The following is a 13,921-nucleotide window of genomic DNA, read 5'->3' on the forward strand; positions in this document are numbered from 1 at the left end:
ATAAGCTTAAATAATGTACCAAACCAAAAAAAAAAAATTGGGGAAAAAGGTTTAAGAGAAAAGAGGTTGACTTAGTAGTGAAAAAGTAAAAAGCCAGGATTTGGGTAGATTCCAGGTCAGTCTCTCTCTCACAGTCGCTCACTCTCACTTGGTGGCCTACCCTGCGCCACTCACCGAGTCAACTCAGTCTTCCGCAGCCGCGATCCGCCACGCCGAGGTGGCGATGAGCGGGCGAGTGTGCCACCCGAGCATCAGGCACCCGTCTCTTTCCTCCACCATGTAGCCCTCTCCGCTGGAGAAGTAGGCGAGCAGCATGCTCGCCTGCTTGAACGCGTTGGATCCGAGTTGGACCGGGTCGAACCCGGCCGAGTCCATCCTCGCCCGCCACTGCTCCAGCGTCTCGTGCCGCTCCACCCGCTCCGGCCCGTCGCAGGCCACCACGTTGCATATCTGCCGCCCCAGGTACACCTCCGTCATCATCAGATCCTGACCCCCGCCGCCGTCTGACTCCAGCGAGTCGAACATGGTCGAGTAGTAGTGCAGCGACTCGTTGAACCGGTCCAGAAACGCGCCGCCGTTGTGGTTCGCCTCCTGCTCCACCACCGTCACGATCTTCGGCCGCATCGCATTGATCGAATTCAGAACCTTCTCAACCGCGCCGGGCCGGGCCAGCAGCTGGTGCAGCTCGAAAACGGAATTCACCGCCACCGTCTCCTCCTCGTCGCCCGCCCTAATTTCCAGCATCTCCGCATCCAGATCGGCCAGCGAATTCGTCACGAATCCACGGAATTCGAACTCCACGCCTATCGTTTCAGCTAGCTGCGCCAATTTCCACCCTACCTGCTGCAAGGCATCGCTGTTATCGGGCTGCGGCGGCCCGATCCCGGTCAACCTGAACGCCGGCGGGCCCCCGGGCCGCAGAGCCAGCGCCTGCATCAGCGCCGGCCACTGCATCCCCTGCCTCAAGCTGAAATCGATCACATGAACACGATTCGCGCCGGCGAAAGCCTCCAGAATCGCCTGATTCGCGGTGAAATGTGCGAATTTGAGATAGGGACCGGTTTCGTAGAAATGCATCTGCAAAATATCGGATAAGGAAGAATCGAGCGGCTCCTCCGGGTAGATCTTGTAAATCCTTCTCGCCAGAGCCTCCGCGAAGTAAGTGGCGACTTTCCGCATAGCGCCGATCTGCGACACCGCGAGTAGCCCCACGTGCTTCACGAGCGCGTCGGCCAGCTTCATGTTCTCCTGCTGCACCGCCTCCGCGCACGCCATGAGCGTGTGCACCAGCCGCACACCCGTCTCCTGCGAGTCCACCACCACCGCCCGCGGCTGCACCGCTGATGAATCCTCGCCGAATTCAGATCTGACGTCCGCCGCCGCCTTCATCCTCTTGCAGCCGTTCCCCGAGTCGAAAATGGCGCCGCCGGCAATCGCGCGCAAATCGTCTTCGCCGGCGAAATTGGTTGCAGACGATTCGCCGGTGAGCTCGGTGAGCATGTTGTCGACCCAGCCGGAGAGGTCGGAGGGGTTGTAGTGGACGGTGTCGTCGGCGAGGACGGAAACGCCGTCATCGGCGGTGGTGCCCATGGCCATCTCCAGCTGCTCGAGCTTCTCGGCGACGTCAGCCATGTCGGAGGACTTGACCTTGTATCCGAGCACGGCGAAGAGCTCGTCCATGCCGGCGTCGGGCTGAGGCTCCGGCCACATGCTGGGTTTGGCGGAGGCGGAGGCGGCGGCCTTGCCGCGATCACGATCTCGCTTCATTTTTGGAGGGATATTTTTTAGTTTGGGAAAAAAGGAAATTAGCTGTGGGCAATTGGTTAGAGAAACATGGAGGAGTGCAAGTGGGTGAGTTAAAACTCGAAAGTCATGAAATTTAGAAGCCGGTTTCTGGAATAATTTAATTGGGGGAAAATAGGAGAGACGAAGAGGAGCGATGGAAAAAGGAGGGCTCGTGAGGGGTGGCTCGAGCTTCAAGAAAGGAACATGGAAAGGGGAACTATTTGATGAGATAACGTACCACTATTCGGTATCTCCAATTTAGTCCTCCCTCTTCACATTACTAATCACTACCATCTTGATACAACAATTTAGACAAGAATTTAGATAGAAAGAGATAAAAGTAAAATATAGAAAGAGATAATAAAGTAGGATAGATAAAATAATAAAGTAGGAGAGAGGAGTGAATTGATTGTTGCCAAAAAAAGGAAACGTATCACTTAAGTTGGGACGTACTAAAAAGGACAATGTCTCACTTAGGCCGGGACGAAGGGAGTATAAATTAAGCATTTATTATATTTTATATAGTTTTAATTTGAGAGTTACTTTTAGGGGTGGGAATATGGGTATCCGTGGATACCCGACTCGAAAAACCGGGTATCCAAACCCAAAAATCATCGAAATGTCTATCCAAAACCCACCCCGATATATTTTCGAGTACTTCAATACCCGCCCCGGGTATCCATACCCGACGTATCGGGTACCCAAATACCCGATTCTTTACATGTGTTAATAACTAATAAAAAAATTCAAATTTTATATATTAATATAAATATAGAAATATTTAAATTGACAAATATCTTTAATGTTTCATTTATTTTATAGTATACAATTATATTTTTGAGGATTGGTTATGCAATATGTAAGTAAAATAATAAAAGTTACACATTTAATATAATTGTAGAAGCAACCAATAATATAATTCAAAGTCAAAATAATTAAATTAAATTAAATATAAAACCACATGAGTTGGTTGTGCAATACGTAAAAGTCATTAAACAACTAAGCAAAATATAGAAGCAGTCATTGCTAAACGCCTAAACCTAATTTAAAAAATGCTTTTAAATAATAAATTGGAAATTCGGGTAATACCCGATATCCATTCGGGTTATCCAATACCCGATTTATCTCAAATTTCAATACTCAATCCCATAAAATTGGATATTGGGTATCCAAAACCCTGTGGTAACGGGTCGGGTATGGGTAAATCCAAAACCCGATATCCGTATTCCCACCCCTAGTTACTATATTGAAGAATTTTTTTTTTACATATTATTTCTATTTTAAGAAACATATTATTTAATGTAATAATTCAAAAAAAAAATGTCACTTTTAATGATACATATGGACTTGAGTTAAGCCGGTTACGTTACAAAATTTTTAACTGTTTCATGATAGTGGGAGAAAAATACTTTCTCCATTCTATGAAAATTAATAATATTTAATAACATAAATTTTAGTGTATAATATGTAAAGTATAAGATATTAAAAGAAAAAATAGTTAATAGATTGAAAAATGTCAACATATTGTGTAACTTGCTTTTTGGTACAATAACAGTATAAAACTTCATACTTGTAAGTACGTGACGAACTAACTTTTTGTGCTCCCTCAGTCTAGACGTCACCAAACCGAACCGGTCCGTCCGAACCGGCCCGGAATCGTCACCGGCGGTTCGGAACCGTGAACCGGAACCGCGGTGGCGGTTCGGAACCGGATAGGAGTCGGCGGTTTAGGCGGGCCGGTTCAGGTTCGCGGAAAAATAAGAACCGGAACCGGCGGTTCCGGCAGCTTTTCAGGCGGCAGGTGGTGGCAGCGTAGGGTTGCAGGCGGAGGGTGGCAGGAAACCGGCGGTTTCTGTCAAACCGGCGACCAAACCGGCGGTTTGGTCTGGAACCGGCCAGAAACCGCCGGTTCCGGCAGCTTTTCAGGCGGTCTAGGCATAGGGTTGCAGCGTAGGGTGGCAGAACGGCTAGAAACCGTCGGTTTCGTGTCAGAAACCGGCGATTTCGCGAAACCGGCGGTTCAGGCGGTAAACCGGCCGGATTCAAATTTTCGAAAATTCAATTTTTTATTTTTTATTTTTTATTTTTAATTAAATCTGATTTTTTCTCCTATAAATACCCCCTCTCCCCTTCATTTCTACTCACCCCATTCTTGTGTTAACAAGGATTTCTCTTCTCAATCTCACAATTTCTCTCATCTCTATCTCCATTCTCTCTAATTGCTCAAGTTGTTTACTATATTTGTGCAAATTGTTCTTATAATTTACTTCAATTGTCTATCATAATCATCCGGTCATCCCTCACTACTCTTGTATCAACAAAATTCCAATTGTCCAACTCCAATGTCGACTTCTACTCTATTTGTCAATTGTCATTTTCGTTATATTTATTTATTCGATAGTAATTAGTAAGTAGAACACTACAACTACAAGATGTAATTTGTAATTAGCACTATAAATGAATAAATGAATAAATTTTAAAAAAAAAACAAAAAAAAAAACGAAATTGAACCGGCGAACCGGCCCGGAACTGGACCGGAACCGTCTGAAAACCGCCGGTCTTGAACCGGCTACGAACCGTGAATGAACCGGTTCATGAACCGGAACCGCCGGAAGCTAGGCGGGCCGGTTCAGGTTCAGGCTTTTTTTGAACCGGAACCGCCGGTTCGGAACCGGGAACCGGCGGTTCACGAACCGTGGTGACGTCTACCTCAGTCTCCTAGAATTTGTCACCATTTTATTTGACACGAGTTATAAGAAATGTAATAGTAGGTAGGTTGAAAAAATTGATAGCATTTGAATTCTACTTTTATATATTAATTTAATAATAAAATATGAGTAAGAATAAGTTAGTGAAACGTGGGATCCACTAAAAAAAATGGTACTCCGTAGTACAACTGCATTGAGATGTCACAAGTTCTCCTCAAGACCTCATAGAAATAAGAGGTGCTTTGCTTTTTCTTCTCGCTCATATGATACGTTTGTTTATTGAAGGATTATTAATACAAGCTCTACAAATGTTGGCTCTTTCGTGTTTTCAAGTGTCGTCTAAATATCATTGGGATTGTTTTTTGTCGCACTGTTATGAGCTTAATTCCCTTTGGTCAGATCTGATATTTCTTACTTGGATCCAGTCCTTCATGCATGTTGTCGTTCAAAATAGGGTGCGCCTCATTCTTATTATAGAATTGGATGTTTAAGATGTGTCTCGTTCTTCTTGTTCTGGCTACTTCTCTGTTCTCTACCTACTTTTCAAAATGACAATTCATCTCTAAAGTCATCTCTAAAGTCTTCATGTACTAAAAAAAGCCTCTTGAAATGATAATTGTTATTTAAATTATAATTTTTTATTAAATTTTGGTCAATTTTATAACTTTTGGAATTGAAATATAAAATCACAATTTTATATCTTTTTTCAATGGTCACACAGTTGGTCAATATTGAAATTAATATAGCAAAATCAAATATGATATCACAACAATATTACATCGTTTCAGATATATCAACATCTTTAATTTTAACGTACACAATACTCCCTCCGTTCCCAAAGAATATACACTTTAGATTCGGTGCGGATTTTGATGCAAATTGGTAAAGTAAGAGAGATATAGAGAGAAAAAATAATTAAAGTATTGTAGTAGAGAATGAGTCTCACCTCATTAGAGAGAAAATAGTTTCTAAAATTAGAAAATGCATATTCTTATGGGACGGACTAAAAAGTAAAGAGTGCATATTCTTATGGGACGGAGGGAGTATATAATAAGCTAATAACATTGTTTTGTCAAAATAACTTCATTTTGTTTTCATATCGTATTAGATATTGTGATATTACTATTTTCAATTTTGACCAATGATGAGACATATGAAAAAAGATTGAAAATTTGTACTAATATGTACATTCCAATTGTTAGAAGTTATGGATTAAGCAGTAAAAAAATGATTTAAGTAACAATTATTAAGCTTGAACTGAGATATGCTATAAACTTAATTCACTTTCAATTTCACTTTTATTAAAGGAATGCTTGATGCATGCATATCAGCAAATAATTGAAAAGTGGGAACAATGAAGCCCATGAAACCGCTGATCGCCAATAAATAAGATTTGACAAAAATAGTCTGCGGAAGGAGAGGTTACTAAGGAAATGGATCTAACTGTTGTGCATGCAGATGTTATTTTCTAAGTACATAAATACTTATTAAATAAAAGAAAAACAAAAAGATAAAAAATAAAAACAAATAAGCCTGCGTTTTATTTACAACTGCTGTGTTTTAAACACATCCCTCTACTGTACACAACTGGGGATCCTTCCCCATTGAACTAATAGAGAAGATATAATTCTTGAAGAAGAGGGTTGAGGAAAATACTTTTAACTTGTAAAAGTAAATTACTCATAGTAAATACCACTAATTACTACTCACTCCATTTCGCTGGACTGAATATGATTCTTTTCGGCACACAATTTAAAAATACTTGTGTTAGAGCATTCGCAATAGCGAACTAGAACACGAGCTAGCGGGAAGGGCATTGGGACGTCCATTATTGCGTTAGGCTAACGCGACGGACATCTCGAAGTAGGACGAGCTCTCATCTATGATCTAGCACCGTTAGCTGATTGCTAGTTTGCTATTGTGGATGCTTTTAAACGAGTTAAATAAATGAAGAATAATGTAAAAAATAAAAAAGGTAAGAGAAATAAAGAAAGTAAAAATCAATCAGAAAAATATGTTGTTTTTAATTAAGAAATGAAATGACTAAATCATCCCGAAAGATACTCTAATAAAATGGCGGTATCACCCAAGTCCCAAGACACGTTTTAATTGTTTCCAATAGAGCATATTCCAAACTCCACTACTACCAAGCCAATCTAAATCTGATCATGTATTTGATTTCTTACTTTTTACGTGTGTATCTATATTTTCAGAAATCTATACTTTAATTTTTGTGGAGTTGTATTAAATTAAACTGGTAGGAGTATTATTTTAGTTTAGGATTTTAATGCCTATATTTTTGTATTGTTATTTCATTTTTACTTATTTGTGTTCAATTGATTTTTTAGTAATTGCATTTTTGACATCATTTTTACTTGAACTTAATATCTAGGAGTGATTATAAATCATGTTATGCACTTCGCTTGGTACTATCTTTGTCTCAGGAAAGATAGACTCATTCTTTAAATGGCACAAAATTTTATATGTTAAATAGAGAGAGTAAAATAAGAGAAAGAGAATAAAGTAGAGATAAATGTACTTCCATTTTTTTTAACGAGTCATCTTGATTGAGATAAACTAAAAAGGAAAGTGAGTCATTTTCAATGAGACGAAGGAAGAATTAGAAATTTTGACATCATAGAACGCAGGGAGTATATCATTTTTTACAATACAAATGAAGTATTCCATCCGTCCTAACTAAGTTAAGTCAAAACTCTTGGATACGAAAATAAGAAATTATATTGAAATATATGATAAAAGAATAAAGTAGTAAAGATAAAAAGAGAATAAAGAAGGTGATGAAGTAAAATAAGAGTAATTGGATGTTTTGTTTTTTTGTCAAAAAATAAAATGACTCAATTTGGTTGAGACATCTAAAAAATGAATACGACTCAACTTAGTTAGGACGAAGGAAATTCTATCGATATGCTCCCTTTGTCCCACTCAAAATGTCCACATTTTTTAGTGTAATTTGATTTTAGAAAAAATTGTTAAGTAGAATAAGTAGAAATAAAAGTAGTTGAATATTTTAATAAGAAGAGAGAGAAAAAAAATATTTTCAAATATAAAAAATAAATTATCTTAAATAGAATAATTTTTTTTAAAGAAAAGGATTAACATGTTGAGCGGGTAAAGTGAGTGCTTAAAAATAGTGGAGTTATTATAAAAAACGAAGTAAAGAATTGGTTGTTTTGTACCGATGAACCCATCGTCGAACTAATTACGCACACCACTATTTACCTTGAATGTATCGGTGAGTCTGCACGCGCCGAAGGTATCGCAGCTTCAACTGGGCACATGAGGCGGGGACCACATCGTGTTTCAGACGTCAACATCGTATAGAGAGCTTTCAAGTAGGGGCCCACTCCACGTGAATAGAATTACGGATATGACATATACAGCCCGTTCTGTTATTTTAGTTTTTAATACCACTGTTTATATTTACATTTTGTTAAAGTAAAAATAAAAAAAATGAATACAAAACACGTGGCGGGAGACTGGAGTAAAGTTTGATGACTAGACGAAATGAGTGGTATTATCTCTCTTTTTTCAATTTAAATTTTTTAGGAGATAAATTTGGCTTCTAAATTCCAGGCATCCACACGTGAATGTTTCACTTTTCAGTTCACAGTGATTACTAGTGTCTAGATTTTGCTTTTAAGCGATAAGTCAATAGTTACCACAAATATATAAACACAACTTCCTTTTCTGGTCATGTTTATTTGTAATTAATGTGACTAAATTTGATTTTATTTAATTCAAATAGAATGGTCCTTCGCCCTCGCACTTCTTCACACAAAATATAGTACTGTAACGTTTACTACTCCCTCCGTTCCGCTTAAGATGACACGTTTTTCGTTTTAGTTTGTCCCAACTAAGATGACACATTTCCTTTTTAAGAAACTTATTCTCTCCAATTAATACATTCAACCACTTTTTCTCACTCCTATTAAAATATTCATCTTTCTTTATCTCTCTACTTTAATACTTACACCCACCTTTTCTCTCTCCAATTAAATACTTTAACCAATAACTCCTAAAATCTCGTGCCGGCTAAGCAATGTGTCATCTTAACTGAGACGGAGGGAGTACTATAACTTATATCACTCGTTATCCAAATAATTATAAAAGCACTTCAGTCTCAAAAGTATGACACTTATTTATTCGTTGAATGTTGAATTATCGAAACTAATTGTCTACCGCATATTGATGCCTTCTTTGAATGGCACGCATAGTAGATATATATAATATATTTATATGTTTATTTTGGATAGTGAACAAGAAGAAGGAGATTTCAGGGTGTGATTCTTACACCTTTTTAGCGGAGTACTATAAAACACAATACTTCTGCTCCCTCCGTCAGCAAATAAAAGTTCCATTTTCTCTAATACGGATTTAAATAAATGTTAAAAAAAACAAGTGGAAGAAAGTTAGTGGAATAGAGGTCTCACTTGTATATAGAGTATTAGTTTTAAATGCTATGTAAACGGAATGAGTTAGTGGAATGCGAGACCTCTTTACTATTTATAGTAATTATGAATCGGGACTCTTATTTGCGGACGAACTAAAATGGAAAAACGGGACTCCTATTCGTGGACAGATGGAGCATAACTTTTGAATCCTTAAATGAGATGGTTGTGATAATAACTATCGAACCATATTATTAGACTAAAAATCTGCATTATTAAACTATAACTATATTATTGGTCGAACTATATTATTAAATTAAGTATATAGTATTAGATGATAGGTGATATTAATCTAATTATTAGATCACACCTCAATAGACTGATAAGTATTTTGTGATTTCCATATATATTCAGAGTTAAATATGAATATATGCCAGAAGATCTATATCCATTTATTTTTAATAATTTTGTAGCTGAGAAGTATGCCACTAAACTATAGCATTTGCGTTTTATTTTATTGAATCTTGTTAGAATCTATTGGATTTTTGTGACTTATTCGGGCATTGGGGTTTGGGACTTTATTATACCCTATTATTATATACTACTAATAAAAACAAACTGTATGGGTCGATTTTTTTATTAGAATTCAAGTAGAATGTAATGTCTAAATGAAGGTGATCTTTGGCTGAAATATATCATTTTCAAAATCTTTGAACTTTATTGGTTCTTACTGAATGCGGCAATATGATCCAGTAGTATGATTATTAGAATAAAAAATTATACTCCATCAGTTTCTCAACCATTACTCACTTTGATTTCAGCACGAATTTTAAGAAATATAAATAAAAATTGATTAAAAGAATTAATAAAATATAAATTTCATTTTTATATATCAATTTTATAATATAATATGAGTGAAATGAATTATTAAAAATACTTTTAAAATTTATTTGTCATTTATATTGTAAAAGTGAAAATAGAGAATTAATTAAATGAGATGGATGAAAATGACAATTAATGGAGGGGGATGAAGGGGGTAATTAAATTGGATGGCGCAGTAAAAAGATATGGGTAGTTTAACTTTAATTAGTAGAGTAAATGAAAGGCATAGAATAGGATGGCGCAGTAAAAAAAAGAAGAAAAAGAAATGGGTAGTTTAATTAACAGTAGATAAAAAAAAAGGTGTAGATGAATTGGGAGTTGCATTGCAAATTTGATTATGAGACATGGACCCCGTCCACCCACATTTCACGTGATAGTGCTACGTTTAGTGGGATACCATTGTCCCCATTAATGTTGTTTCATTTATTTGACTCCTAAATTTTACGAATTCAGAAAAGACTACTTTATGTATAATTATGTGATAGAATAATCGCGTAATGCAGCATTAAATTAATAAAAATTATGTTTAATATTAATATGAAATTTAGAATTCATCAATCGTTAAACTTTTTTTTAATAACATGACTTACAGTGTATCGGAGCGGCTATTATATACTCTTTCTGTCTCAAAATTATTGAGTCATTTTTATTTTGCATGTATTTTTTTAAAAAAATGCTAATTCTCTAATTGAAGAGGACCTATTTTTTTCTTTTGGAGTGTGTCTTGATTCCTATTACGAAAAATATTCATAATTTTATCTCTATTTTATTAATTATCTTTTATTTTCAACAAAATTTAAAATCTTGTGTCACTGAGTCATTTTTCTTGGACGGTTATAGTATTAAACAATTAAAAAAAAAAAACAAAGTAAGGGGTAAAGAAATTTAAGAAAAGAGGGGACGGAGGGAGTATGAGGTTGTGAAATTTGATACCTATCGACTAATTAAAAGTTCCACCAACAATTTTAGTAACTCATTACAAAAGTGGAGTATAGAAATACTCATTTAATGCTGATTTTATCCGGCCGTTATTTTTCAATTAATTAAGATGTCTCTTTACGTAATGAGATAAGAATGAAATTTCCGAATTTTGTCATGTACTAATGAAAAGTGCCCTTCGAAATAGGAGTATCATTTTGAGTGAGGTTGACTAGTTGGTATTTTATTTACTAGTAGTATAAAATAGAGGGAACTATTTTTTTTTCCACGAATTTTATTAAAGTATTATTTTAGATATGTGAATTTTAAAAATATCATTTAAGGTTTATCAACTATGGATTAATATCATTTAAAATATTTTTTACTATTTTCAAATTTTTTAGGACGAAAATACTCTCAACACCTTAAAGAGTATATATTTTTAATAAATTTATCATAGGGTCATATTCTAACACTTATAGCACCCTAATTCAAAATCAAGACCAAATCTCCACCCTTAAATTTTAAAATGAGTGGATGAGATTAAATCTTACGAATCTCAATAATTAGTAGACAAAATATCAACAAAAGAGTAATATCGTCATTATATTATCATATGATAATATTCGTGAATGTTTTTTTATATCAACATAATGTGTATTACAAATATCAACAATATGACAACACTAGTACAAGAAAATATCAACACATATTTATTGCGATTTTTACATGGGCTTTTATTGAGAGTTTTTGATGTATTTGTTGATAAAAATCTGGTTATCAACATTTACGAAAACTAAAATAAAAAATATAAAATTTCATCATCCGAACGTCGTCGGAACATATGCAATTGAGATCTCGTTGGAATCCTTATAAAATTATCTTTAGTTTGATATATTTTTTGCGAAAAAATAATTTAAATCGAGAGAGTTACGTAAATTTAAAGTTTTAAGATGATTTTAATGAGAGAGAATTGACATTAATACCCTCTAATTTTATTTATTAATTTTCATAATTAAAAATATAATCCATGTAACATTATTTCAACTGTTAGATCTTCTAATTTAATGGCTAGGATTTAGTCTTAGTTTGAGATTGCTAATTAGTTAGCAATTGATCACTCCCCATTTATCATATACTCATATTTTTTTATAAATATCTTTACAATATATTTTTTTAACGAATTTTCTAAATATAATTAGACCTTCAATATTATCACTTAATTTGTGACATGGAAGTAAAATTGCTTCTTCAATTTTTTATATTAAATTTTTTTAAAATTAAATAAAAAAATTTCTTTAATAATAAAAAATTGAATAAGGATCTTTTCTTCCATGTCACAAAATTAAGTGATAATATTGAAGGTCAAATTATATTTAGAAAATTCATTAAAAATATATAGTAAAGATATTTATAAAATATTAGAATATATGATAAATTTATTAAAAATATATACCCTTAAAAATATTGAGGGTATTTTCGTTCAGAAAATCTTGGGAATAGTAAAAATGTATTTCAATTGATATTAATCCATAGTTGACAGACCTCAAATGATAATTTTAAAGTTTACGGACCTAAAATGATACTTTGGCAAAGTTCATAGAAAAAAAAAAGATATTCCCTCTATAAAATATTAGATACTACTCCTAAGTAAGTAATTTTCACTTTCTAAATATCTAATTCTTTTCGAAGAGCTTATACTTCACAGTAAAAATTTAATACGCCTTCGAATGAGAGTATGAAACCCCAATTTATTCCAAGTGAGAAACTTGTCACACTCAACAAAAATATTTAGCAATTAAGAATTAAAGATAAAATGAAATGGGAAAAGAGCTAATAATTGGCACCCAGATTAATAAATGTTGGTATTTGCAGATCTGTATCAAAGTTGGGTGTTGAGATATGAGTGGTGGTGGAATGATAGCATGCTTAATGCTTATGCAGGAGTAGCCTTATCTTCGTCTCTGCTGTGACTTGTCATTTTTTCACACCTAAATTAACCAATTGCTTTTATATTATCAGCGAATATTGTATAGTACTTTCTATTGCCTATGCTATTCGTATTTTTTTAGCAGCGTAAATTAAAGCATGACTAATCTTAATAATTAAATTAACATTTTAATTGTAATAAGATACTAATATTTAATAAACTTAATTGATTTTAATATTTTAATTAAATATTCTAATATTTAGTTAAAATAGAAATAGTGCAAATAATTGAGATAGCCCGAAAATAAAAAGTGTGAGTAACATGAGACAGATGTAGTACTTTATTCGCGTAAATAACATCATTTTGAACAAATAGGCACGCGTGCGTGAGACAGACTAAAAAGTAGATATCTTGAGTAAAACAGACTAAAAAATGATAATCTATAATGACAAATTAAATAGAATATTAATTGGATATTGAAAATTAAATAGCAAAAACTACATAATGTAAATTTTAATTAGGAATTGGTACATATAAGAGACATTATTAGAAGAGAGATAACAGAAGGGAAGAGAGTTTGCAAGTATTTTTGAGGCGTGAGAGAAATCGGTTTTCTCCAAGACGAAGAAATCATAAAAAAGAAATAATACTATGTGTTATACTAAAAGATATCCAATAATTTAGGGAACAAATCAAATTCAAATAAACTAATCAAGTCAAACCCTGATACTTTAAAATAATAATAATAAAAATAATAGTATTAAACTGTATTCTAAATTCAAGAAAATATTAGAAGAGGTGAAACAATTCTACTATTATATAAAGTCACTTTACGCCTCATTTCTACGTGTAGTACGTTTAACTTACAACACGAAATAAAATTCCCATCGCAATCGTAGCTCAAACCTTTTATTATATCAACATCATGGCTTCTGAATTGTGAACCAAATTGATTTTAAGGATCAATAAAATAATAAAACGATCGCATCAAGAGACGATAATTTACTGGACGTGCACAAATATTAAATACATCTTGAATTTAATAATGAATAAACAATTGCGTCGGTTCATAAATCACATCGAAAGTAAGGTGAGATTAGGCCTAATGAGAATAGCAAAAGTGCAATAATCGGAATGTCAATTTTAAAATATTAATATTATAAATATTGTTTACAATTGAACGGGTGTAGTGCACTAAATAGTCACTCGTCATTAACAATGATTGCATTTAAAATTGTGATTTGGTGTTTTGTTTTAATACGACCAACGCTACTGTGGAAGAATCTATA

At 34.5% G+C, this 13,921-nt stretch overlaps 1 protein-coding gene across 1 annotated transcript; it reads right to left on the bottom strand.

Moving 5' to 3' along the window:
- Window positions 1-33: 33 nt before the first annotated feature.
- LOC125200635 (DELLA protein GAI-like) lies at window positions 34-2,022 on the bottom strand. The gene has a single exon (XM_048098324.1). It carries the CDS (start codon window positions 1,765-1,767, stop codon window positions 184-186), a length of 1,584 nt encoding a protein of 527 aa, XP_047954281.1. The 5' UTR covers window positions 1,768-2,022; the 3' UTR covers window positions 34-183.
- Window positions 2,023-13,921: the final 11,899 nt, after the last annotated feature.

The sequence above is a fragment of the Salvia hispanica genome, chromosome 1, assembly GCF_023119035.1.
Source record: "Salvia hispanica cultivar TCC Black 2014 chromosome 1, UniMelb_Shisp_WGS_1.0, whole genome shotgun sequence".
Taxonomy (NCBI): domain Eukaryota; kingdom Viridiplantae; phylum Streptophyta; class Magnoliopsida; order Lamiales; family Lamiaceae; genus Salvia; species Salvia hispanica.

What these genes read in the sequence shown, in the direction of transcription:
- LOC125200635 (XM_048098324.1), bottom strand. Translation starts at nt 1,767, where the DNA reads ATGAAGCGAGATCGTGATCGCGGCAAGGCCGCCGCCTCCGCCTCCGCC.